This window comes from Cherax quadricarinatus, chromosome 62, assembly GCF_038502225.1.
Source record: "Cherax quadricarinatus isolate ZL_2023a chromosome 62, ASM3850222v1, whole genome shotgun sequence".
NCBI classification, from domain to species: Eukaryota; Metazoa; Arthropoda; class Malacostraca; order Decapoda; family Parastacidae; genus Cherax; species Cherax quadricarinatus.
Window position 1 is genome coordinate 940,193 of NC_091353.1, and position 27,951 is coordinate 968,143.

Sequence of the window (27,951 nt, forward strand, 5' to 3'; positions counted from 1 at the left end):
ATATTACCATACAGAAAGCTGTATAGCCCTTGTGGCTTAGCGCTTCTTTTTGATTATAATAATAATAATAATACCATACAGAAAGTCCCTTGTTATGCTGAACATTTCAGCAAATTAGGTCAGTGTCCCAGGATGCGACCCACACCAGTCGACTAACACCCAGGTACCCATTTTACTGATGGGTGAACATAGACAACAGGTGTACAGAAACACGACCAATATCTCTACACACACACACACACACACACACACACACACCAGGAGCTATGATTCAACCCCTGCAACCACAACTAGATGAGTACACACAGTCTTATCACTCATAAGGATATATAAGTTCTCTAAATAGCTATTGTGAATTCATCATAATGGTCATTATAAATTTCTCTAACAATGAACGTAGGTGATTTTAAGTGAAGTATCTGTTGTACCAGACTATCTTCCTGGTGGTTATCTAATGTTATCTGCCATGCTGGCCATTGTTTAGTAGACTGCGTCTCTACCTTCCTATTTTCCTGTAACTCAGGTGATCATATAGTAAGTTCCTGTAATACTGTAATCCTCCTGACATGTTAATGAGGAAGTTTTTCAAATAAGACTCAGAATTACAGTAGTATTTCTGATTATTACCTGCTTATTACAATTTCCCACGAGAGGTTCTGAAGTATTTCATAAGACCCGTCATGTTGTTACCTAACACAAGCCACTAGGAAGATAACAGTATGTTGGCCATATTACAGTGAGGTGCCCAATATACCTGAGTCTCCATTGACGAAAAACTTGTAATAATTTAAAAGATACAGCGAGGCAACGTGCAGCTTTTCTGCTGTGTCACTTTGGATGTGATGTCTGATGTCCAAGATAATCGCCTCTTTTAATTGGGATTAGCCATACTATACCTATATATTTTTAAGAGTAAATTACGCAGATGACAAAAAATACATTTTAAAAATAATTTTGTGAAATCTTGAATTACCTCTTTGATACGTTTATGATGTAAAATTTCCGAAATATATTATGAAAATATTTTACACCTCAGTGCGTAATTTTTTTCTTTAAAGCCACAACTTGATATTATTGCACCGGAGGAGGAGGGGGGGGGGAAATTTACGTTATTAGTCATAGAGAGACCATAAAAATAGAGACGGGAAAGTTATATTACTTTTCCTTGCTGATATTCAGTGTGTTTATTGTTAAAGCTCAGGGGATACAGGAAATTAAATTTTCGCTGATTATTTATGCACCTGAATTTCATTATTAAATTACGAGTCTTCCCTAAGTAGTTTTGTGAAATATGATTACTAAGATAATTAAAAAAAAGTAAGAGTTTTTGGGTTGATGTTTATACTTATTTGTACTTACTCTTTTGTCGTTGCTGGTGTCGAATCTCGGTCACCGACACTACTTCTCCCCAGGCACTAATGTTTTTTTTTTTCCAAGCTGTGTGTGCCCTGTCATACTTAGTTTCAAAATTATGTATGGCCCCAGACTCCACTACTTCGCTAGATATCCCTTTCCACTTGCTGACCACTGTAAAGTTTAAAAAGTATTTCCTGACATCCCTGCAAATCATGTGTGTATTTAACCTCCAGTTGTACCCACCTGTACTCCAGTTATACCCACCTGTACTCCAGTTGTACCCACCTGTACTCCAGTTGTACCCACCTGTACTCCAGTTGTACCCACCTGTACTCCAGTTGTACCCACCTGTACTCCTCTTGAGCAGACTTCCACTGTCCAGCCTCTCAGTTCCTCCCAGATTTTATACTTTGTGATCATGTCTCCGCTGGTGCTTCTGAGAGCCCTCATTATGTTCTCATTTGACTACTCTCTGTTTATTAATCTCATCTTCACAAAAATCAATGGTCCCTGATGTGTATGTGTGCGCGTGCGTGCGTGTGTGCATGTGTATGTGTGTGTGTGTGTGTGTGTGTGTGTGTGTGTGTGTGTGTGTGTGTGTGTGTGTGTGTGTGTGTGATTGTGTATTCACCTAGTAATACTCACCTAGTTGGATGCAGAGGTCGAGTCATAGCTCCTGGCCCCGCCTCTTCATTGGCCGCTACTGCTTAAAGTTATGTATGGATCCTGCCTCCACTACATCACTTCCCAAACTATTTCACTTCCTGACTACTCTGTGGCTGAAGAAATAATTCCTAACATCTCTGTTATTCATCTGTGTCTTGAACTTCCAACTGTGTCCCATTGTTGCTGTGTTCCATCTCTGGAACATTCTGTCTCAGTCCACCTTGTCAGTTCCTCTCGGTATTTTATATGTCGTTATTATGTCCCCCTATCTCTCCTGTTCCCCAGTGTCGTCAGGTCTATTTCCCTTAACCTGTCCTCGTAGGACATACCCCTTAGCTCTGGGACTAGTCTTGTTGCAAACCTTTGCACTTTCTCTAGTTTCTTTACGTGCTTGGTTAGATGTGGGTTCCAAACTGGTGCCGCATACTCCAATATGGGCCTAACATACACGGTGTACAGGGTCCTGAACGATTCCTTATTAAGATGTCGGAATGCTGTTCTGAAGTTTGCTAGGCGTCCATATGCTGCAGCAGTTATTTGGTTGATGTGCGCTTCAGGAGATGTGCCTGGTGTTATACTCACCCCAAGATCTTTTTCCTTGAGTGAGGTTTGTAGTCTCTGCCCCCTAGACTGTACTCCGTCTGCGGTCTTCTTTGCCCTTCCCCAATCTTCATGACTTTGCACTTGGTGGGATTGAACTCCAGGAGCCAATTGCTGGACCAGGTCTGCAGCCTGGTGTGTGTGTGTGTGTGTGTGTGTGTGTGTGTGTGTGTGTGTGTGTGTGTGTGTGTGTGTGTGTGTGTGTGTGTGTGTGTGTGTTTGTGTGTGTGTGCCTGCGTGCTCTTACGTATTTGTGATTTCATAGGTCGATTCATAGCTCCTGGCCCACTCTCTTCGTTGATCGCTGATGTGTGTGTATCCTACTCCTATACAAAGTCATATTACATAAATAACCCTAACCTGAAAAGGTTTAAGATGCGTATTATAAGTTCCAGTGATTGCTACTTACAAGCAAAAATGACTGAATTACATCGAACTTAACCATTTTAGTCTTACGTTATTTCCACACCTCTCTGTTCTTGTTCTCTTGTTCGTTTTAAAGTGAATTTCTCAATCACATTTTCATTACTTTAATACGGTTTTTTCTGCAAAAATAAGTAGGCTTGTAGTGTTTTATTATTTGCATTCAAAAATTTTTAAAGGCATTTTGTATTCAGACATCAAACTCCCCATTGCAGTTACATTAACATCTTTTTTATTTAGTTGATTCTTTACCACAATGATCTCTGTGCCAATCTGTGGCATTTTTGCGAGAAAATATTAATGCAAATGCACATATATTTCGAGAAACTCTCGTTTATTTTATGCTCTAAAAGGTATTTCAGCTGATTTGTTGGATGTGTTTATCCAGAGTTTTGAAGACTGTGTCATTTTCTTTTTAGTTCCAGCAGGCAGAGCGTTATTAATACGGGAGTAAATAAATTTCTCAGAGGGATTCCAAAGGTGACGCAACTGTCATTTTTCTTGTTCCAGCAGGCACAGCGTTATTAATACGGGAGTAAATAAATTTCTCAGAGGGATTCCAAAGGTGACGCAACTGTCATTTTTCTTGTTCCAGCAGGCACAGCGTTATTAATAAGGGAGTAAATAAATTTCTCAGAGGGTTTCCAAAGGTGACGCAATGTTTTCAGAGCAACAAATGAACTCAACTTTTCATTCTGTTCTTTAATAGCACAAGATGATAGCGAGAAGTGAGATGCAGAGGAGACTGCACTTTATACACTCAGCTAAACAACAGGCAGTTGTCATAATGCTAAACTTGGAAGTGACAATAAAACGTTCAAGTGTAATATTTAACCTCTCCATCTAGGTCAGTGAAGTCCTAGTGAGCTAGTAAACATGATCTCTTATTTTGATTTTCTCCTCAGGAATATATATATATATATATATATGTATATATATATATATATATATATATATATATATATATATATATATATATATATATATATATATATATATATATATATATATAAATATATATATATGCAAAACAACCACTCTGAAAGAATAGAGAAATTCCAAGCGCTTTCGTGACTACTCACATTATCAAGGAACATAGTTCCTTGATAATGTTCCTTGAAAGCGCTTGGAATTTCTCTATTCTTTCAGAGTGGTTGTTTTGCATATTCTGAAATCACCTGTTTACTGTGATCTTATTGCATATATATATATATATATATATATATATATATATATATATATATATATATATATATATATATATATATATATATATATATAAAGTATATAGTAATTGGAGATGAACATTGTATCATATTCTGCTGTATCCAGGAGTTTAAACAGTTGATGTCAGCACAAATCATATATTTCGACCACTTAATTTAGCGACATCAAAAGTAGCTGACAATTTAGAATCCATCATAGTATTTGTTGACAAACATATTATTTTAGGGAGATAATCCAAGTGTTGCATCTGTGTTAATGATGTCATGTATAATTGTCATGTATCCTGTGAAGAACACTAAGTTCTTGAAACTTTAGCAAGTGTTATTCTTACATGAAAACATATTAACTCTTAAATGGTCCAAACGTATATATACGTTTTTTTTTTAACATCTGAAAGTACGTAAAAAAACGTAGATCTTCTTTTTTGTTTTACATTTGAAAACGTCTAAAAAAAACTTTTATCTACTTTTTTTTTGTTATATTTGAAAATATAACGAATTTGAACGTCGATCTGCTTGGACCGTTTAAGGTTAATTCAAGTTATATGACGTATCTTATAAAGAATACAATATACAGTGGACCCCCGCATAACGATTACCTCCGAATGCGACCAATTATGTAAGTGTATTTATGTAAGTGCGTTTGTACGTGTATGTTTGGGGGTCTGAAATGGACTAATCTACTTCACAATATTTCTTATGGGAACAAATTCGGTCAGTACTGGCACCTGAACATACTTCTGGAGTGAAAAAATATCGTTAACCGGGGGTCCACTTTTGTAAGTTTGGTGGCAACTCTCAGTATTAATGCTTAAGAGAAAACTACAATACAACCTGGTTAAGCACATTAAAAATCTCGTTTATTAGCAACACTTTAATGACTACTTCACCTAATATATTTGATTTCTTGATAATTTATAAAGTAATTTTTTTTGTTACCTTACTGACGATTATTAGCAAATGTTTCAACATTGTTATTCCTAATCTTATTTAAGTGTGGTCAGTAAGCTATCACAATTAGAAAAATATTAACTTACGTTTATTATCAAATTCGAAAACAAAATTCTGTCCTCAGCCTAATAATTCTTTACCATGAAATTTTTTTGTTCCGTTTTTTTTAGAGAAAGTTAAGAGCATTCACTATTATTATTTAATATTGAGAGTTCCTATGTAAACTTATTTACTTGTTAATAAATAAGCATTTATGAAATCAAATCTAATCAGCAAAAAAATTGTTTTATGAAAGAAAACATTTGTACGTCTATGAATTTTGTATTAATTATAGAATTTGTTGCATTTGTGTTAGGATTTAAACTAATCAGAGGTTTAACTTGTCAGGGAGTTGAAAATAAATGGTATAAAATACCGACACAATGGAAACAAACATATATGCAGTTTAATGTGATCCTTTATTGACAACGTTTCGCCCACTCAGTGGGCTTTTTCAAGTCACAAACAGATCTACCTGGGGTGGAAGGTAAGTGAGTATTTATAGACAGGTTCAGAATTCAGAATTCATAGTCAGGTTCAACATTCTGAACCTGACTATAAATACTCACGTACCTTCCACCCCAGGTAGATCTGTTTGTGACTTGAAAAAGCCCACTGTGTGGTCGAAACGTTGTCAATAAAGGATCACATTAAATTGCATATGTGTTTATGTTTCCATTGTCAGGGAGTTACTGGAGACCGAGTCATGTAACCAGAGTAGCGGTGAGATTATTTCTTAAGAAATTTAACATCGGTGAGTATAATTGCTAAGAAGATTAACACAATTATAAGTTCAGATAAGGTGACCTGACCTCACTTTAAAAAAAAATATTTGCAATTATATTACTCCTCTGTACCTTTATCTGTGCTAAGGAAGAGTCCAGATTAGCAATAAACATATTTACATTTTAGATTCATGTTAGTTTTGTTAAATGTGATTTCCCAGAGTGATTTTCAAGTGTGTGTAGAATACTGTTTCAAGCTGGATAAAACAGTTGGTGAAACTAACAATAGGTTGGATAGAGTGTTATGAATGGTTTTCTTGACTCAGTGCAGGAAGAACGTCAGTTGAGGATGATGAGCATTTGTGTGGTCTATCAACGTCAGAAATAGACACCAGCATTGAAAAGTGAGGAAGGATATTTACAAAGACTGTCGTTAGAGCATCTAGGAAGTTGCAAGTGCTGTGGAAATTTCTCAAAGGTCGTGTCAAAGCATTTGACTGGAAACTTTGAAACATGAGGCAAGTGGCTGCGAAATCTGTGCCGTGCTTGCTGACTCAAGACCAGAAAGACCATAGATTTCTGGCCAAAAACAACTTTGCAGTTGTTCCCCACTCCTCCCTACTCCCCACATCTTTCCCCTTGTGATGTCTTTCTCTTCCTAAAAATAAAAGTGGCACTCAAGGGACGAAGTTTTAATGACGTGGAGGAGATTTAAGCAGAATCACAGACTGCGCTAGACGCTGTTAGGAAAAAAAAGTTTCGGAAATTTTTCGAGAAGTGTCAGAGGCTTTAGGATCAGTGAATAGCCTTCCAAGGAGAATATTTCGAGGGTGACAGTTTCAGTTAGGTGATTGGGTAAGTCTATATATTTTTCTTTACAGCGGTCCAGGAACTCATTGAATCCACCTAATACATACATAAGCAAGACAAGACACAAGGGGATGGAAAATACTAGCTATAGGTCTTTCGTGCTATCGTAATTGCTTCTTCAAGACCTGTGCATTGTTTCAAGAGTTGCAATTGGTAGACTGAGAGGGAAAATTCTCCGTAGAAGGAAGGCAATGAATCAAACGGTTTCTTCGTATCAAGAAGACTGGCACAACACAGTGAGCCATAGAATTAACAAAGATCCGTGGAGGCATAATGGGAATGTACCAACACTGTAATAAGGGTGTGAAATTCGGGCTTTATGTCACAGCGAAGAGAATGCTGTAGGCAGTGGATATATCACGTTTGTGTTGTGTCAGTATTATGCAATCCATTCGGTGCATGGATTTCAGAAGCAAGTGAAAGTGTGAGGTTTTCAGAAGTTTTATACAGATGGTGAAGGAAGGGATGTTGAGGTGGTTTAGGAATTTAGAGATGAAGCAAAATAGAATGTTTAAGAGGCATGTAAATCTGGACTGGAGGGAAAGAGGAGTAAGGTAAGGGTTGTCCCAAGAACAATTAGAGGGATAGGGGTAAAGCAGATTCTGAGTGGTAGGAACTTGGACATCCAACAGGATTGTGTGAGTGTTTGAGGAGTGAGTGGAGGCAAGCGGTTTTTATGATTTGTCGTGCTGTTAGAGTGTGAACGAAATAATGTTAATAAAGGGATTTTGAGGAAACCATTTAGCCGGACTTGAATCCATGAGGTGGGAAATATTGTGCTGGCACTCTGAAAGAGTCTTGGAGTGTTACAGTTTAGTGTGAATTCTCTGAACCATATTGGTTACAAAAGAATAAAAATCTGTCTTATACAGTTTATGTCTGCAGTCACCACCAACTGGAAACTGTTTCCACAGTAGAACGTATCCTCTGATACCATATGCACCTACCCTCTTCATTAATAAATCTATATCTTTATACACTATGTTGTATTCTTCATCTCAAATGCCCTATGAAAAACATTAGTAAATTTGACAGTCAACAACTCCCTTTTGTAAAGCCATGTGTGGATCCATTGATCAAATTATGTCGTATGTAGTAAGCCATCAAAATTTTCGTCCATACATAACCTCTTCATAAAATTCTCTTTGTTTTCAACGAACAGTTTTGTATTGTGTCAAAAATAGGTGGAGCTGGTATGGTGGTGAAGGACTGGGAGCTGGGGAGTATGGAGGCGGGCAGTCAGGACCAGCTGGGGGAAGCGACCACCTGGGGGAAGCGACCAGCTGGGAGAGAACCAAACATTAAACAATGACACAAATGACATCCAACACATGGATTCAATTATTCAGGCGCTGACCTGCTGCAGCAATCAACTACGCTCAACATGCACGGTATTTTTACCACGGAATTCTATTGGGCGCCCAAAATCAATGACAATCAATGTAGTATAAAAGCTTGTCGAGGCCGACCCATGAATTTTTATTTCGCTGACGAATAACCAAAGACTCTCCAGCAAGTGTTCGCCACCTCTGTGTTCATGTGTAACACCTGTACCAGTGTAAACACCTGGGAGATGAAAGTATGTATACATGACCTGCTTGTTCACAATACTACTGCTGATGCAATTATTGCTGCTGCTGCTAATTCTGTTATGGATACTGCTAGTGCTGTTATTGCTGTTGCAGTGAACACTAATACTGTTATGGATACTGCTGTTTCTGTTACTGATGCTGTTACTATTGTTGGTGCTGTTAGTGATGTTACTACTGCTGCTGTTGTTACTGATGTTATTACTACTGCTGCTACTGCTACTGTTGTTAGTACTGCTGCTGTTACTGCTACTGCTGTTAGCACTACTGCTGCTCCAGTACCGCTAAATTTGGAACTTGGTTTTTCAATCTTCACAGCCACGGTAAATGCTGCGACAAAATCACAGACGCGGGTATTCCAGATTTATCCTTTGTTTCTGATAAAAAGTCTTTGATTCTTTCTTAGGTGGAATTTATTACAGCTCAGCAAGAATGTTCATGCCGGGAGAAGTGCCGATAAATCAGCCCAGAGTGGAATTTCATATAATAATTCGTATTAATAACTTTGTAAACACTGGCGATATTTAAGGATACACTGCCAGTTGCATGATCAACAGTGCTTAAATTGTCTCATGGAAACGTATAATAAAAGCAAGGGCCATTACTTTATGCGAGGAATTACTTCCCATGTGAGAAATTACTGTAAATCTTCTTACATTTGCAAATTGCTATCTCAAAGAGGAATAATCAGACGCAATCCATTTTAGATATTGAAATCTGTACTTCTCTATACGAACGTGTTTCTGTTTATATAATTCGTTTTTCATTTCCCCCTCTCTTCAGAGAGATACACATATACCCTAACCATGATCGATTACGCTTCTAGCTACCCAGATGAGCTGCAACTTAAAAATATTACGTCCACAAATATGGCTGAAGTTTTATTCTCACTGTTCTGCATGGTACGAATATCTCGTGAAATTCAAAGGGTTGAAATAGCCAAGTTTACATCTGCTCTAAATGATCAAGTGTGTTAGCTAATAGGTTATAAGCCGCTTCTTTAAGACGCGTTACTTTCCTACTTGTAACAGAAGGATTAAGCGTCAAACTATCCTGAAATAGCTTTAGAAGCACTTGTGTAAACTAAATTCATCTGCATGGCATAAATTTCTGTCATGTATACTCTTACCAGTGAGAAGGATCCATGGTTATTCCTTAGGATTCTCACCATTCGAGCGCTTATATTAACAGAACATGCCCACATATGCAGCACCTGATCCAAATTTATAGTTTCTTGTATTTTAAGAAGTTAGAAATAACACTAGCATGAACTCTCAGCATCTTTTAGAGTAAGCGTTCAGAGAAAGGGAAAATTTCAGGGGTATTAAGGGCTTTAAGAAGGCAGCAGAAAACTGGCAAAAATTACAGACCAGTAGCCATAACATTACACATAATGAAAGTCTTGGAAATGGGGATGAGATGACAAGGAAGAAAAACTTTATGGAAAGGCACAAAATGCACAACCTGCACCAATATAATTTTAGAGCGGAAAGATCATTATCTTTCCGCTCTACACTATTGTTACAAAATAATGGACGCTGAGGAAAAGTAAAAAAAAATTGATTTTTCAATTTTCTGACGAAAAGAGAACAAATAGTGGTATTGAAACCAAATCTAGCTTCAGTAAAGTCAGGAGCTAAGTACCTCAAGAAACCTTTATTCTCATCCTAACACATGGCGATACGAAAATAAGCAGGAAATTCATATCGGAAGACGACACAGAGAAACTGCAAGAGATTATCAACAGTTTTCCAGTTGTAGAGAATAACGTGATGTTCAGTGGTGACGAATTCTAAGTGTTCATATATAGTAAAAACTATAGAAAGGAAAAAGAGACACCATGTTCAAGATATTGAATATGGAGAATATAGCTAAAGTTCGGAAAAAGGAGGAGGTGGACAACAAGAACTTCGAGTACTGTTGTGTTAGCACTCTAGGAAGGAGATTTAATAAAGCTGGAAGTACAGAGATTCTTCACTGCCTACAGAGACCAAATAAAACATTTGAACTACTGAGATGGCATCAGAGATCTGAATACATGGGTGTGTTGGGAGGGGGCGGGGGGGGGGGGGACGGAACTCGATGAGCAGCCGCCTCTACGTGGGGAATTTTAGGTATTTTGACTGACTGTAGGTAGATAGTATGCCACTGTCTGGTGAAACATTTGCAGGATGAAGAAATCCGAGTGTTAGGAAAGTGTCTCGTTTATCAACTTATCTGTTTTGTAAATCATTTATTCACACACACACACACACACACACACACACACCAAGTGATGTAGTGTAGGCAGGAACCATACATAGTTTTAAGTCGAGGTATGATAAGGCTCATGGAGCAGGGAGAGGGAGGACCCAGTAGCGGTCCCTGAAGAGGCCGTGAAGAGACCCCTGCAACCACAATTAGGTGAGTACACACATACACACACACACATACACATACGCATATACACACACACACATATATACATATATATATATATATATATATATATATATATATATATATATATATATATATATGTGTGTGTGTGTGTGTGTGTGTGTGTGTGTGTGTGTGTGTGTGTGTGTGTGTGTGTGTGTGTGTGTGTGTGTGTGTGTGTGTGTATACATATATATATGTCGTTCTGAATAGGTAAAACTTGCTATTTTGGCTTAGATAGCAATGATTTTCTTGCTGAATATGGCAAGCGAGAAATTGTGTATGCAAAAATTTCGCGAAAATCATTCTGAACCTAACGAAAAAAATATATTTTGTGTTTATTTATTATTAAATTACTGTAAACTTATCTAAAATATATTTAGGTAAACGACACAAGTGCAACTAATTTGACATTTTATTGTGGCAACGTTTCGCTCTCCATGAGCTTTGTCAAGCCGTTACAAACAGTACACGAACGAACGAACGAACAAGTTCAGGTAAGATCCCAATGAGATGAGCGGGGAAGACGGGACAGGCGAAGAACAGTGCTGGAGAGGAGTGTTCTTAGTTGTAGAAATAGAGCCAGAGCTTAACCCAGCAGCTAAGTTGATCGTGGGACAGACATTGACAACACACATAGCAGGCTCTTCTGTTGGGACTCCGGTGGTGAGTGGGGAAGTGTGGGCAGACGAAGAATAGTCGGTGAGAGGAAGGTCTTGAGTTGTAGATGAAAGAGCCAGGGCTAAACCCAGCTGCGTGGCACTGCGAGGCAGTGTAGAGAGGGCATGTTGAGGGCATAGAGGAGAGAGCAGACTGTAGACAGTGCTCGCTGGCTGATATGCTTCAGGCTGAAGTGAAGAGCTGGTTTGGCTGGGCGTCAGGAGTCGGGAGGCTCAGGTTGTGTGTTGCGGAAGTGTGTTGTGTGTTTGGCTACACTTCGTTGGTGATGGAGCCAATCTTGAGTATTTTGAAGTCTCTCTTCGACATGTGGAATAGTTGCATTCTGAGGTTGGAGCAGTTCAGATTCGTCACGAGGTAAGATAGTGCGTTTTCAAAAGGAATTTGGTGAGGTTTGGTGTACTTAACAGCTCCCTCTTTCATTAAGTGGAGCATATCAGCTGCGCTCATTTCGGTTGGGAGGTTGGGGGTGGTGTAGAAGGTTAGAGACCCATTAAAGGCTTGGCTTAGGTAACAGTTGCCTGTGGTTTCTTCGGTTACTTCTTCGACTACTACTTCGTCGTCGTCAGAGGGTTGTTCATAATGTTCTGGTTCTATTTCGTCTTCTGTGACTGTGTTGAGAGGAGGCAGGGAGTGTTGGTCGGTTGTGGTTTGTTGATCTGGTGGTGGGAGGTGAAAGGTGGCAGTAGACGGTGGTGTTGGTTCTGGAGTAGAGTCTTGGTCAGAGATACGAGTAGGACCAGGGGTTGAGGTGAAGTTAACAATGTCTGGGATTAGCTTGAGGAGGTCTTGTGATGGTGGTGAGTCTGGAAAGTTGAAGTTTGGCATGTTGTTTAGGTGAAACAGTTCATTGATTGTTGTGTTGAATGAGCCAGGGTTTGCAGCATTAGTGAGGTGTGCATACATCATACAGTATAGCACCTTGGATGGAGCAGCGTCAGGAAGAGCAGAGAGGGACTGGCTGGGTGGAGATGATTCTTGTGTAGCTTGAAGGAGTTCGGTGGTATCTGATTGAATTTTTGCAATGGCGGCGTATGTTGGCGATTTAGGGTTGTTCTTCTTGGTTTCTTCAATGATTTTCTTAGACAGGACTTCTTTACGTAGAGGGCATTTTGCTGCAAGGGTGTGGCGAGTACCCTTGCAGTTGAGGCAGGTAGGAGAGGTAGTGGTAGTAGAACATTCCTTGAAGTTATGGCCGTCTTTACCGCAGTTTGTGCAGTACTTCTTCCCTTTCAGAGGACAGTCAGGCGTTGAGTGGTGATAGGAGTAGCAGGTCCAGCATGGCGAGAAGTGGGCGAAACGTTCGGGTTCTATGTGACTTGGATGGATATGATAGTAGGAGATAGCTAGGCTGTCAGACATTGCTCTTGTAGCCATACCGATGTTGGAGAAGGTCAGCTTGATCATTGTAGAGGCGTTGGGGATTTTGGTGATATGTTCAATCGACGCCCAGGTATTTTGTTCCTCGATAGAGGTCTTGAGATCCTCAATCGATAAAGAAGTGACGAGTTTGTCCAGCCGTTTGACGAAAACGGAACGTTTCGCCAGCAAAAAAGGTGTAGGGGAGATGGTGAACTGTCGGTCTCTGAGGGTTTTCATAGAGGTGTCGGCCATCAGCTTTGAGGCTTCATAATCGTCAGTACAGACGACGATGAACGAGTCTTTCGTCGAGTGGATGGCTGTAAATTTAACCTGCAGGCAAGTCTTTACAGCGGCAGCAAGGGCAAGTTTAGTAGAGCCATTTATTACTCCACTGTTGGGTTTGATCCTTACACGGTTTGCAAGCATCATGAAGGAGTAAGTCAGGCGCTGGTACGATGATTATAGGTTCCTCTCCCCGATGGGGATCGAAGGAACACTTCTTGAGGTGAGGAGCGACTGTGACTTACGAGGCTCTCACAGCCTCCACAAGGTATAGTGTAAACGCCTGGTTCGTGGTGGTTCGATTTTGTCCTGGTTAGATCCATTATGGAAGTGCTGGATACGATGGCAACTCTAGTGTTATTTTGTGCGAGTACCTTGGAAACGTTCAGTGCAACTTGACTGTTGGGAAGGATTATACCTGTGGTGGAGTGGTGTTGGTGCGTGGAGAATTGATCTGAAGAGCTCTTTTCTTGCAATCTTTGATGAAAAAGGAAGGAAAATGTAGATCAGTGAAGGTTTGGTGTAAGTTCCTGAGTGCTTCTCCTTACATTTCACTGAATATATCTCCTCAGATAATGCTTTTTCATGGTATTATGGTGCAGTCTTCTTATTCTATTCCATATGCATATTTCTGTTTCGCTTATTACCAGTCTCGCTTCTGCCTTTATAGTCATTTACATTCATCCCTTTACTAGCTTTACATTTTGCATTTTATTCATTTTCTCACTTTTTCACATGTTTCCGATAAGTTAACCAATAAAGACATTTTATAATCATGGTTAGCGATTATCAATATATTTATTATAGCTAACATCCTTCGCAGTAATCTAGTTCGTACCTTTCCTCCCGTGTACTTCTTGTTCTCTCTAATACTTTGGAGAGACTTGCGCCTCTTATCCTGGCAGACTCAAAGAACAAAAAAAAAGTGTTATACTTGCCGACATCAGTGATGCTCTTTTCTGTAATGTTAGAGATCAGTCATTCTGTTAACTGGTCCTCTGCTAAAACTGTCTACCCTTCTTGTAGCCTTCACAGTCACAGTCTTGTTGAAGTATCTCTTATGAACAATAAAATGGTATAAAATACCGACAGGTTGTTAGGTTAGACACATATGCAACAGTTAGGTATCTTTATTTCGAAACGTTTCGCCTACACAGTAGGCTTCTTCAGTTGAGTACAGAAAAGTTAATAGAAGCAGAAGAGACTTGAAGACGATGTAATCAGTCCATCACCCTTAAAGTTTTGAGGTGGTCAGTCCGTCAGTCTGGAGAAGAGTACCGTTCCATAGTCTGAAACAATAAAGATACCTAACAAGCATCCCTTATACACAACTTTCCCTGTAAGACTCTTGGTCCTGGCTTTGACTCTGTAGATGCCTTCCTTTCTCATTACACTGTCAAATGCTCCAAGCTTCAGAACACTCGTGACACGACCCAACTCTTTCTTCTTGCTCTTCCCTTACCTCTTCTCGTTTCCTATATTTTCATTGTTTCTGTCTTTGTTTTCCTTTCTTCTACCTGTGTGTGTTCTGTCCTTCAGTCCCGCCCTTCCCCTTTCCAAGTGTTTTTGGTCGTACCCTTTATGGATCCTGAGCTCTCCTGCAGTACTCTATTTTCTGGTCCTTAGACTGACCCCACTTTTACTACTACTACTACTACTGCTATGACTACCATTTCATTTCTACTACTACTGCTACCACCATTACTATTGCCTCCATTCACCATTCACTCCCATTTCTTTCTTGTGCAACTAAACTACTAACCATAGTTTCTACTACTACTACTACTACTACTACTACTACTACTACTACTACTACTACTACTACTACTACTATTACTACTACTACTGCTTCTACTACATGTACTTCCACTACCACTATTTTTTCTTCTTCTTTTTGTCTTGTCCTTGTCATCTTCGCCTATGTAAACTGGCTCCCTAACTTTTATGTTGAAACACACCTTCTGAGAATCTCCCGAGTCATTCTGACACTTGAGTCCCGGCCTGAGTACCAGGAATGGCTGAACTGGATGCGAAAGAGTCACTGTGCCCTTGTCATAGAGCTAACCCCGCCATAGGGCTGCAAGCGGTACTCCATTTGATCTGCAGAAGACTCAGCGTGCCTTTGTCATAGGGCTGCTCCTGCTATAGGTTAGTAAACGGTTCATCACTTGTACACACTCGACACTCCTTCGGGAGCCACTGCCTGGTCACCCCATGGTAAAGACCCGATCCAGGACCCATCCTGGCAAACCAACCTGAACATGAAGTCGGTCGAAGTCGGACCGAAGCGTCATCGTAGGCTTTTCTTTCGCCTATGTGTGTTAACTATAAATGTCCGAACATCATTATCTATTTTACTATCAAGTCTCATTTCCAATTTTTTATTCCGACTCGCATAGCGACTTTAGGAAACATTGCATATCCAGTAGGAAAGATGACAGATGAAGTTAAGGTGGGCGCATACAATACATCCGATGTCACCTGGGAAACTATTCTTTGCAGCCCAAGATCAACTTGGCTAAAGCACTGCAGACATAAAAACTCCGAGAGTTCTGCTTAACTGTATTGCCATGACTGATGACTGGAGATAACAACGCTTTTATAAATCCCCTTCCTTCTGGATGACACGCCAGCTTAACAGATAGTCGTGGCTATTTCATGCATACCTTCGTTCTTTTAAGTTATCAATACAGCAGGTGAATCAGAGGTAATATACATTTGCGTCTAGCTGTTTCTCTCATGAGATCTTTATCACAGCATCCACATAGCCTTGCAGCACATGTACACAATCCTTGGTAAGCCAATATTTATTTAGTTTCTTCAGACGAGATTTTTCATTGCGGTAATGGTAGTAGCAGACACTCTCAGGCAGTAATTATTATTATTATTATTATAATCAAGGGGGAAGCGCTAAACCCGGAGGATTATACAGCGCCTGGGGGAGGGGATGTGGAAGGCATTCAGGCTTAATTCGGGGAACTGGAGCACAGATCCAATTCCCTAAATCAAGAGCCCCTCACCAACATCAAAGAACCTTCCTTGAGGGGACAGGCAGTAATTAGAGGGGACGTTAGAAACATTGTTCACCAATTTGCTGTGTAGCGGAATTACTAATCTACCCGTGGACATTTTTTATTTCGGCACTGTCTACATGGTAACTGTCTACGTATTTCATAATGTACACATATAGCGTTCATTCATAGTCTTCATTTACCTGTCTACGGTATGAAGCAATAACCGATGGTTACTGTGAACCTGTCAAATATTCCTTTAATAAAATGTATAAGGAAAAAGACGGGATGTATTTCGGCTGCTGTTTGAGCCTAAGAAGATACAGTATCTTCTTACAGCACAAGTCCACTCCAGTCTTCTTCACTGCTCACAAAAGTACCACTGCACGGAGGTCATAAAATTCTATTGCTGAAAAATATAAAAATATATTCCAGTGTAGGTACACATGTCTGTGGGTATGTATACAGGCACACTTGCATTCTTATGCGTGTGAAATAATAATAATAATAATAATAATAATAATAATAATAATAATAATAATAATAATAATAATAATAATAATAATAATAATAATTATTATTATTATTTCTACAAGTACATGATATAACTTATAGGGACCAAACTGGCATTAGTGGTATACTATATAGAAGCCCCTGGTCATGGAGAGTATTTCGGGCTACTTAGATGAACTTTGTCCATAGGATGCGACCGATACCTGAGAACGAACCACGGACTTCAGTGTGTAATTTGAATGCGCTACTAACCGACCTCCTGGACACACACACACATACACACACACACACACACACACACACACACATACACACACACACACACACACACACACACACGCACACACATAAATATCTATCTATCTATCTATCTATCTATCTATCTTTCTATCTATCTATCTATCTATCTATCTATCTATATATATATATGTCGTGCCGAATAGGCAGAACTTGCGATCTTGGCTTAAATAGCAACGCTCATCTTGCCATATAGGACAAGTGAAAATTTGTGTATGCAATAATTTCACCAAAATCATTCTGAACCTAACGAAAAAAATATATTTCACTGTGTTTGTTTAGTATTAAATTATTGTAAACAAATAAAAAATATATTTAGTTGGGTTAGGCTAAAATAAATTCCGTTTGTTATAATAAGGTTAGGTAAGTTTTCTAAGATTCTTTTGGTGCAAAATGAAAATTTTTTACATTAACATTAAAGAAAAAAATATATCTTTAAACGCATAAGAGAAATTTTTAGAAAGGACCTAATTTTAAATGAGTTCTTGCTAATTGACCAGTTTTACATATTCGGCACGACATATATATATATATATATATATATATATATATATATATATATATATATATATATATATATATATATATATATATATATATACACACATCAGTAACACTCGTTGCTCTTGTTAAGGTTGAGTACACAAGTGATGAATGTTGGAAGTTACGCAGACGAGGCTTACAAATAATATCACACCCATGAATTTGTGAATGTTATCAGAACCAAGAATGTTTGAATGTTATCAGAACCAAGAATGTTTGAATGTTTTCAGAACCAAGAATCTTGTAATGGGATATATGACTCTGATCTGAAAGTACCTTCAAATACCAATAGTCGCCTGAACCTACACCATCGTACAGAAATCTATCTTTAAAAATTTTAAGTCGATAATGTCTTTTGTAAACACACTGGACGTCTTCCACCGAGGTAGGATGATCCAGACAAAAGAAACACTTTCACTATCATTCGTACTATCACTATCTTGCCAGAGGCGGGTAGACATGACAGTTCAGATATCCCTGCAAACAGCTAATATCCATACCCTTATTTTAGATTGCAGGCACCGTACTTTCCACCTCCAGGACTCGAGTCCGGATAACCTGTTTCCCTGAATTCCTTCACAAATATTATCATGCTCACTCTCTAACATTTCGTCAGGTCCCTAAACCTCTTTGTGTGGGAGGGGCTGTCCAAGCCCCTTGCATACAAAACCTCCTTTACCCCTTACCTCCAGCCTTTCCTAATACGACCCCTACGGCAAATTATAAGAAATAAAGAGAAAAAAAAAACGAAATCAGGCAACACCATGAAGGTACTTTCCCAGGAATACCCAATGAACATGTAGGTAATATTTGAAAAAGAAAAGAAATAAGTAAAATAAAAGATTTTCAGAATGATATTCTAAATAACTAATACCTCTGTATATAATTAACTGTACTCCAGTGTCATAGTCAAAACTCTCTGTATACGAAGTGTATTTCAAGATTCCTAATGGACAGCTAAGCTGTAAAAAAAGTCTAAGTGTCATGTACACTGCTGTCTCAAGGTTTACCCAGAGGTAGTAGTCTGAGAAGGAAGCTCAGGGGTGACACACACCACGTACCACCTTCACACGAGGTAGTAGTCTGAGAAGGAAGCTCAGGGGTGACACACACCACGTACCTCCTTCACACGAGGTAGTAGTCTGAGAAGGAAGCTCAGGGGTGACACACACCACGTACCTCCTTCACACGAGGTAGTAGTCTGAGAAGGAAGCTCAGGGGTGACACTCACCACGTACCTCCTTCACACGAGGTAGTAGTCTGAGAAGGCAGCTCAGGGGTGACACTCACCACGCACCACCTTCACACGAGGTAGTAGTCCGAGAAGGAAGCTCAGGGGTGACACTCACCACGTACCACCTTCACACGAGGTAGTAGTCTGAGAAGGCAGCTCAGGGGAGACACTCATCACGTACCACCTTCACACGAGGTAGTAGTCTGAGAAGGCAGCTCAGGGGTGACACTCACCACGTACCACCTTCATACGAGGTAGTAGTCTGAGAAGGCAGCTCAGGGGTAACACTCACCACGTACCACCTTCACACGAGGTAGTAGTCTGAGAAGGAAGCTCAGGGGTGACACTCACCACGCACCACCTTCACACGAGGTAATAGTCCCAGAAGGAAGCTCAGGGGTGACACTCACCACGTACCACCTTCACACGAGGTAGTAGTCTGAGAAGGCAGCTCAGGGGTGACACTCATCACGTACCACCTTCACACGAGGTAGTAGTCTGAGAAGGCAGCTCAGGGGTGACACTCACCACGTACCACCTTCACACGAGGTAGTAGTCTGAGAAGGCAGCTCAGGGGTAACACTCACGACGTACCACCTTCACGCGAGGTAGTAGTCTGAGAAGGAAGCTCAGGGGTGACACTCACCACGCACCACCTTCACACGAGGTAATAGTCTGAAAAGGAAACTCAGGGGTGACACTCACCACGCACCACCTTCACACGAGGTAGTAGTCTGAGAAGGCAGCTCAGGGGTGACACTCACCACGCACCACCTTCACACGAGATAGTAGTCTGAGAAGGAAGCTCAGGGGTGACACTCACCACGTACCACCTTCACACGAGGTAGTAGTCTGAGAAGGCAGCTCAGGGGTGACACTCACCACGTACCACCTTCACACGAGGTAGTAGTCTGAGAAGGCAACTCAGGGGTGACACACACCACGTACCACCTTCACACGAGGTAGTAGTCTGAGAAGGAAGCTCAGGGGTGACACCACGCACCGGCTTCACACGAGGTAGTAGTCTGAGAAGGAAGCTCTCGGGTGACACACACCACGTACCACCTTCACAAGAGGTAGTAGTCTGAGAAGGCAGCTCAGGGGTGACACTCACCACGTACCACCTTCACACGAGTTAGTGGTCTGAGAAGGAAGCTCAGGGGTGACACTCACCACGTACCACCTTCACACGAGGTAGTAGTCTGAGAAGGAAGCTCAGGGGTGACACTCACCACGCACCACCTTCACACGAGGTAGTAGTCTGAGAAGGAAGCTCAGGGGTGACACTCACCACGCACCGGCTTCACACGAGGTAGTAGTCTGAGAAGGCAGCTCAGGGGTGACACTCACCACGCACCACCTTCACACGAGGTAGTAGTCTGAGAAGGCAGCTCAGGGGTGACACTCACCACGTACCACCTTCACACGAGGAAGTAGTCTGAGAAGGAAGCTCAGGGGTGACACTCACCACGCACCACCTTCACACGAGGTAGTAGTCTGAGAAGGCAGCTCAGGGGTGACACACACCACGTACCACCTTCACACGAGGTAGTAGTCTGAGAAGGAAGCTCAGGGGTGACACACACCACGCACCACCTTCACACGAGGTAGTAGTCTGAGAAGGAAGCTCAGGGGTGACACTCACCACGCACCACCTTCACGTGAGGTAGTAGTCTGAGAAGGAAGCTCAGGGGTGACACTCACCACGCACCGGCTTCACACGAGGTAGTAGTCTGAGAAGGCAGCTCAGGGGTGACACTCACCACGCACCACCTTCATACTAGGTAGTAGTCTGAGTAGGAAGCTCAGGGGTGACACTCACCACGCACCACCTTTACACGAGGTAGTAGCCTGAGAAGGAAACTCAGGGGTGACACTCACCACGCACCACCTTCACACGAGGTAGTAGTCTGAGTAGGCAGTTCAGGGGTGACACTCACCACGTACCACCTTCTCACGAGGTAGTAGTCTGAGTAGGCAGCTCAGGGGTGACACTCACCACGCACCACCTTCACACGAGGTAGTAGTCTGAGTAGGCAGTTCAGGGGTGACACTCACCACGCACCACCTTCACACGAGGTAGTAGTCTGAGAAGGCAGCTCAGGGGTGACACACACCACGCACCACCTTCACACGAGGTAGTAGTCTGAGAAGGCAGCTCAGGGGTGACACTCACCACGTACCACCTTCACACGAGGTAGTAGTCTGAGAAGGCAGCTCAGGGGTGACACTCACCACGTACCACCTTCACACGAGGTAGTAGTCTGAGAAGGCAGCTCAGGGGTGACACTCACCACGTACCACCTTCACACGAGGTAGTAGTCTGAGAAGGCAGCTCAGGGGTGACACTCACCACGTACCACCTTCACACGAGGTAGTAGTCTGAGAAGGCAGCTCAGGGGTGACACTCACCACGTACCACCTTCACACGAGGTAGTAGTCTGAGAAGGCAGCTCAGGGGTGACACTCACCACGTACCACCTTCACACGAGGTAGTAGTCTGAGAAGGCAGCTCAGGGGTGACACTCACCACGTACCACCTTCACACGAGGTAGTAGTCTGAGAAGGCAGCTCAGGGGTGACACTCACCACGTACCACCTTCACACGAGGAAGTAGTCTGAGAAGGCAGCTCAGGGGTGACACACACCACGTACCACCTTCACACGAGGAAGTAGTCTGAGAAGGCAGCTCAGGGGTGACACACACCACGTGACACGCACCACCACCGAGATAGTTCACACGAGGAAGTAGTCTGAGAAGGCAGCTCAGGGGTGACACACACCACGCACCACCTTCACACGAGGTAGTAGTCTGAGAAGGCAGCTCAGGGGTGACACACACCACGCACCACCTTCACACCTGAGAAGGAAGCTCGCACACACCTGAGAAGGCAGCTCATGACACACACCACGAGGTAGTAGTCTGAGAAGGCAGCTCAGGGGTGACACTCACCACGTACCACCTTCACACGAGGAAGTAGTCTGAGAAGGCAGCTCAGGGGTGACACACACCACGCACCACCTTCACACACTCTAACATCCAGGTAACTAGACTACTAAACACACTTTTTTATATTACTCACAATACATATATATTACATACAACACCACAGTTTTTCAAGATAATACATAAAACTATCTTTGCTATATTCAATATATATTTACAATAATAACAGTTATAACTCTTAAGTGAGGTTAGTATACGAGCAAAAATGCTATTTATACACAATCCAATAGGCGATAGCTTTATGTAAGTTATTTAAATGATGCTGTAAAATATTACTTGTTTTAAAAGGCTTGATAGCAAGTCTTTTGCTCCACACACACACACACACACACACACACACACAACTAACACGCATACACAACTAACACACACACACACACTCACACAGGAAAGACATAATAACGACATACAAAATACTGCGTGTAGTAGATAAGGTGAACAGAGACAGGATGTTCCAGAGATGGGACAGAAACAAGGGGTCACAATTTGGAAGTTGAAGACTCAGATGAGTCAAAGGGATGTTATTAAGTATTTCTTCAGTCATATAGTTGTCAGGAAGTGGAATAGTCTAGCAAGTGACGTAGTGGAGGCAGGAATCATACATGCCTTTAAGGCGAGGTATGATAAAGCTCATGGAGCAGGTAGAGACAGGACCTAGTAGCGATCAGTGAAGAGGCGGGGCCATGAGCTGAGTCTCGATTCTTGCAACCACAATTAGGTGAGTACACACACACACACACACACACACACACTCAGGAGCTATGACTCGACCCCTGCAACCACAAATAGGCGAGTACATATATTAGAGCCACAAGTGCCTAATCAGCGTATTTTTTAATATCATAACAGACACATGCAAGCCGATATCTTGATTAACAGCGATAACTTATCAAGATACAAGCAACACATAAAACTGGTACATGCATATTCCGTAGTGCCGGCAATAGTGAAAAAAATATGAACGTTGCAGAACGTGATTCGTTCCTTGTGGAGTCTTTATCAAACCATGACGAAGTTTTGTACACTGCCAAACGCTGTATCAATAAACGCGTTGTCTGCAACAGGTGTATTTTCTTCACGTACTTGATGCTGCTAACAGCCGTTGAAGCGTTTGTTAACGTTACTCTGAATAACGGAAATATTCATTTGTTAGCACTTAGTTTTAGAATATTCTCTTATTTTTAGAGATATCGTCTATAACAGTTTTTAATTGCGTATTCTGTTACTGTTGTTCATTTATATATAAATAATGCAAGAGGTAATCGATAATGCTGGTAATTGTAGTGGCGTGGGGGTGCAGCTAGGAGTGTAGTGGTGTGGGGGTGAAGCTAGGAGTGTAGTGGTGTGGGGGTGCAGCTAGGAGTGTAGTGGTGTGGGGGTGAAGCTAGGAGTGTAGTGGTGTGGGGGTGCAGCTAGGAGTGTAGTGGTGTGGGGATGCAGCTAGGAGTGTAGTGGTGTGGGGGTGCAGCTAGGAGTGTAGTGGTGTGGGGGTGCAGCTAGGAGTGTAGTGGTGTGGGGGTGAAGCTAGGAGTGTAGTGGTGTGGGGGTGAAGCTAGGAGTGTAGTGGTGTGGGGGTGCAGCTAGGAGTGTTGTGGTGTGGGGGTGCAGCTAGGAGTGTAGTGGTGTGGAGGTGCAGCTAGGAGTGTAGTGGTGTGGGGGTGCAGCTAGGAGTGTAGTGGTGTGGTGGTGCAGCTAGGAGTGTAGTGGTGTGGGGGTGCAGCTAGGAGTGTAGTGGTGTGGGGGTGCAGCTAGGAGCGTAGTGGTGTGGGGGTGCAGCTAGGAGTGTAGTGGTTTGGGTGGTGCAGTTAGGACTGTAGTGGCGTGGGTGTTGCAGCTAGGAGTGTAGTGGCGTGGGTGTTGCAGCTAGGAGTGTAGTGGCGTGGGTGTTGCAGCTAGGAGTGTAGTGGCGTGGGTGTTGCAGCTAGGAGTGTAGTGGCGTGGGTGTTGCAGCTAGGAGTGTAGTGGCGTGGGTGTTGCAGCTAGGAGTGTAGTGGCGTGGGTGGTGCAGCTAGGATTGTAGTGGCGTGGGTGTTGCAGCTAGGAGTGTAGTGGCGTGGGTGGTGCAGCTAGGATTGTAGTGGCGTGGGTGTTGCAGCAAGGAGTGTAGTGGCGTGGGTGTTGCAGCTAGGAGTGTAGTGGCGTGGGTGGTGCAGCTAGGATTGTAGTGGCGTGGGTGTTGCAGCTAGGAGTGTAGTGGCGTGGGTGTTGCAGCTAGGATTGTAGTGGCGTGGGTGTTGCAGCTAGGAGTGTAGTGGCGTGGGTGTTGCAGCTAGGAGTGTAGTGGCGTGGGTGTTGCAGCTAGGAGTGTAGTGGCGTGGGTGTTGCAGCTAGGAGTGTAGTGGCGTTGGTGGTGCAGCTAGGATTGGTTGTGGGTAGTAGTTTCATAATAATAATAATAATAATAATAATAATAATAATAATAATAATAATAATAATAATAATAATAATTATTATTATTATTATTATTATTATTATTATTATTATTATTATTATTATTATTATTATTATTATTATTATTATTATTATTATTATTATTATTATTATTATCTATTTCAACAAGCACATGATACAATTTACACAGACCTAATTGACATCAATAATTGACATCAATAACACACAATATAGAAAGGCAGTAGTGATGTTCACTTGGAAAGGAAGTAATTGTCTTCACAGGTCTCTAGTGGGTGTTGAGATGCAGCTCTTGAGCTTACAGTTCCTGTGATTCATTTAAGTTCTGAACAATAGCTCAAGGAATGCAGGAACTGGGAAAACCAGAGATGATACTTCTCTCTGTCTTATAGCGACCGAAAAATATATATTTACGTATTGTATTTACATTATATCTGTTTTCGTATCTGAATTCCCTATATAATTTGGTGAAGAAAATATTTATATTATAAAAAGTACATATCTAACTTATGAGTATAACTTTGTATATAATTGAAGAGAATTATCGATTCCTTCACATCAGAAACGCATTAGGAAGGTGACAATATACACAAGAAGCTTTTCCAGTGACATATATCTATGTTGAGTTACAGTTGTAATGATGTTGTCGCTGATAAAATAATTTATAAGTCAAATATGGTCATTAGAGCTGTTCGGAAACGACAATTTCAGGATCAGATACAACAAAGCTGATTTCCAGACATCCCTTAACAGACGCAGAATGTTGTTCACTCTGTGTTCCTGGAATTTACCTGGAGAGTTTACCTGGAGAGAGTTCCGGGGGTCAACGCCCCCGCGGCCCGGTCTGTGACCAGGCCTCCTTAGGTCAGTGTCCCAGGATGCGACCCACACCAGTCGACTAACACCCAGGTACCCATTTTACTGATGGGGAACATAGACAACAGGTGGAAAGAAACACGTCCAATGTTTCTACTCTGGCTGGGAATCGAACCCAAGCCCTCACCGTGTGAAGCGTGAAACAATATCCTAGAGCACCTTGTATCTGGTTTATCAGAAGGAAACATGACTCATTGGGTACGATTGATATGTTTGTGTTGACGGTGGCGAGAGCACTCGCATTGCCGAACATAGATTGTAAACATCGTCCACCTTCTCTGCAACATCCCCCACTACCACACCCACATAAATACAAACTCAGTTGTGCCAGCCTCCTTCTCACCAACCAGCATTCATTCAGCTGTCTATACTTACCTCGTATTTCCAGGAAACAATTAAGGCACGACATTTTTAGTACCAGCTGTTACAAAAAAAAATAAATAAAACTCTCCGAGTGTTTTCAGTACACGACAGACTACACCCATTTCACTATGCTCCATAATGTAAATTAATGTTATATGTGGTCCAACAGTGGAAACTGGTGCCTGTTAAAATAGAGTATTCTTCCCCGCTCATGTGGCGAGCCGCCTGCATAACACATAATTAATCAAGGACGTACCTTGTGCTGTGATGTTTCAGTTGTAGTGGTTGATGCTTCGCTTGGAGTCCTTGAAGTGTTTGTTTTGGTAAAACCTGTTTCGTGGGCTCGCTGGAAAGATAACGAGGGACGTAGGGTTTCCGTAGTGATGTCAGCTTGTTGAGGTGGAGAGAGTGGTGTCGGTGAGTATATGGGTGCTGAGGTGGGCGTGCAAACAACGGGCGTGTGAAACAGAATACGAGGGTGTCGTTTGGCATCGATCCGCTGCCCACACCCAAACACTCTGCAATATAGAAACAAAAATCAGCCAGAAATTCTCTGGAACAAAAGAAAAACACACAACGCACCGTTCCCATCCGGATCCTTGTATTAATGCAAACCCGCTAGTTAATTCAGGTAATTTATACATAGTGAGGCAGTGTAAGTATATAATTACATTGCGCTTGACATAATTCTCTGAAGCCACGCCAATGTGGCAATAGTCGGTGTAGCTGGAGGGGCATCGCGTGCCTGTGATCATTATTACATCAAGAACACGTACAATGGTTGCCATTATCTTGACGTTCAACAGGACGTTCACATCAAAGTTTTTTTTTTGTGCACTCTAGGGTGAGTTGAATAATGATGAAATATTGCAGCCACTGTGAAGCTGTTTTCAGAATTAATAATTTTATTTTTTTTAAAATACTCGAAAAAAAAAATTGTGGTGGTTACACGATTCGAGAAAAGATATCCCAGTGTCCTATAACCCCAGCTCTTTCTACTAAGCAAATATAATAATGGGGTGTGCGGCGTAAGCCCTCATCGCAGTTAAAATTTAGAACAGAAGATTTGAAGCCAACCAGAACAGACTCGCAAATGATCACATAGAAACATCCAAATTCCTTAAAAAATTCCAGATTGGCATTTACCTACACAGCCAAAAAAACAAATAGATCCTTCCACTAAGTTACAGCAGCAAAGGAAGTTAAAAACCAATAATAAGAGGCAATCTGTAGTACTCTCACAGAGACTAATTTCCCCAAAACAAATACTGTTTACAGAATAAATTATCAAGTTGATGATTTACAGCCGCTCGGATGAGACAATCTCTAATGACTGTATGAAGACCAGTTATCAATTTTCCAAATTTCTTTAACGAAATAGACAAATTGGCATCTAAATTGCCCCAAAAAAACCCAGATATTAAACTGAGAGAATTAAATTAGCGTTAAATATTCGAAGACAGTCAGACGAAACCTCTCCAGTTATTGCACGGTAACTAATTTGTGTAATAAAACTAATAACTTAAAATGAACACAACCCACAACATCGTGGCTGCAACAAATCACAACCCACAACACCGTGGCTGCAACAAATCACAACCCACAACACCGTGGCTGCAGCAAATCACAACCCACAACATCCTGGCTGCAGCAACTCACAACCCACAGCATCTTGGCTGCAACAACTCACAACCCACAACACCGTGGCTGCAACAAATCACAACCCACAACATCGTGGCTGCAACAAATCACAACCCACAACATCCTGGCTGCAGCAACTCACAACCCACAGCATCTTGGCTGCAACAACTCACAACAAATCACAACCCACACCGTGGCTGCAACAAATCACAACCCACAACATCGTGGCTGCAACAAATCACAACCCACAACATCCTGGCTGCAGCAACTCACAACCCACAACATCTTGGCTGCAACAACTCACAACCCACAACACCGTTGCTGCAACAACTCACAACCCACAACACCGTTGCTGCAACAACTCACAACCCACAACACCGTGGCTGCAACAACTCACAACCCACAACACCGTGGCTGCAACAAATCACAACCCACAACATCCTGGCTGCAGCAACTCACAACCCACAACATCGTGACTGCAACAACTCACAATTAGTAATAGTGGTACAATTACCGACAAAATGTAAAATAAATGGACACATGCGAATAGTGGGACATTTGATTGTGGCAACTTAAAATAACACAGCCCAAAGTCAGTGCAAAGTTTCCTGTGAGACAAAGACACCAGCACTAATATTTTGGCTTCAGCCAAACTTTGCCACGGAATCCATTAGTACTAAGTTTTATTGCTTATTTTAGTAAATTATCAAATCTGTGTCTACTCTCAAAATGTATCGTAATTCATAAAAGAGATATCAGGATGTACCATTGTTTTAAGTTTAAAATCCATGAAAAAAAATGTTAAATTTTTTATCTCAAGTTAAGATACAGAAGCTAAAACTGAGATTTGTACATGAAGTCTGCGTGTCCAA

General features: G+C 41.6%; 1 protein-coding gene across 1 annotated transcript in view; it reads right to left on the bottom strand.

The window, feature by feature from the left end:
- Positions 1–27,951, bottom strand: part of LOC138854523 (uncharacterized) — a 194,489-nt gene that overhangs the window by 42,206 nt on the left and 124,332 nt on the right. Inside the window, exon 3 of the mRNA XM_070098296.1 lies at positions 25,695–25,956. Coding sequence (XP_069954397.1) covers positions 25,695–25,956 — 262 coding nt within the window. The remainder of the gene's footprint in view (positions 1–25,694; positions 25,957–27,951) is intronic.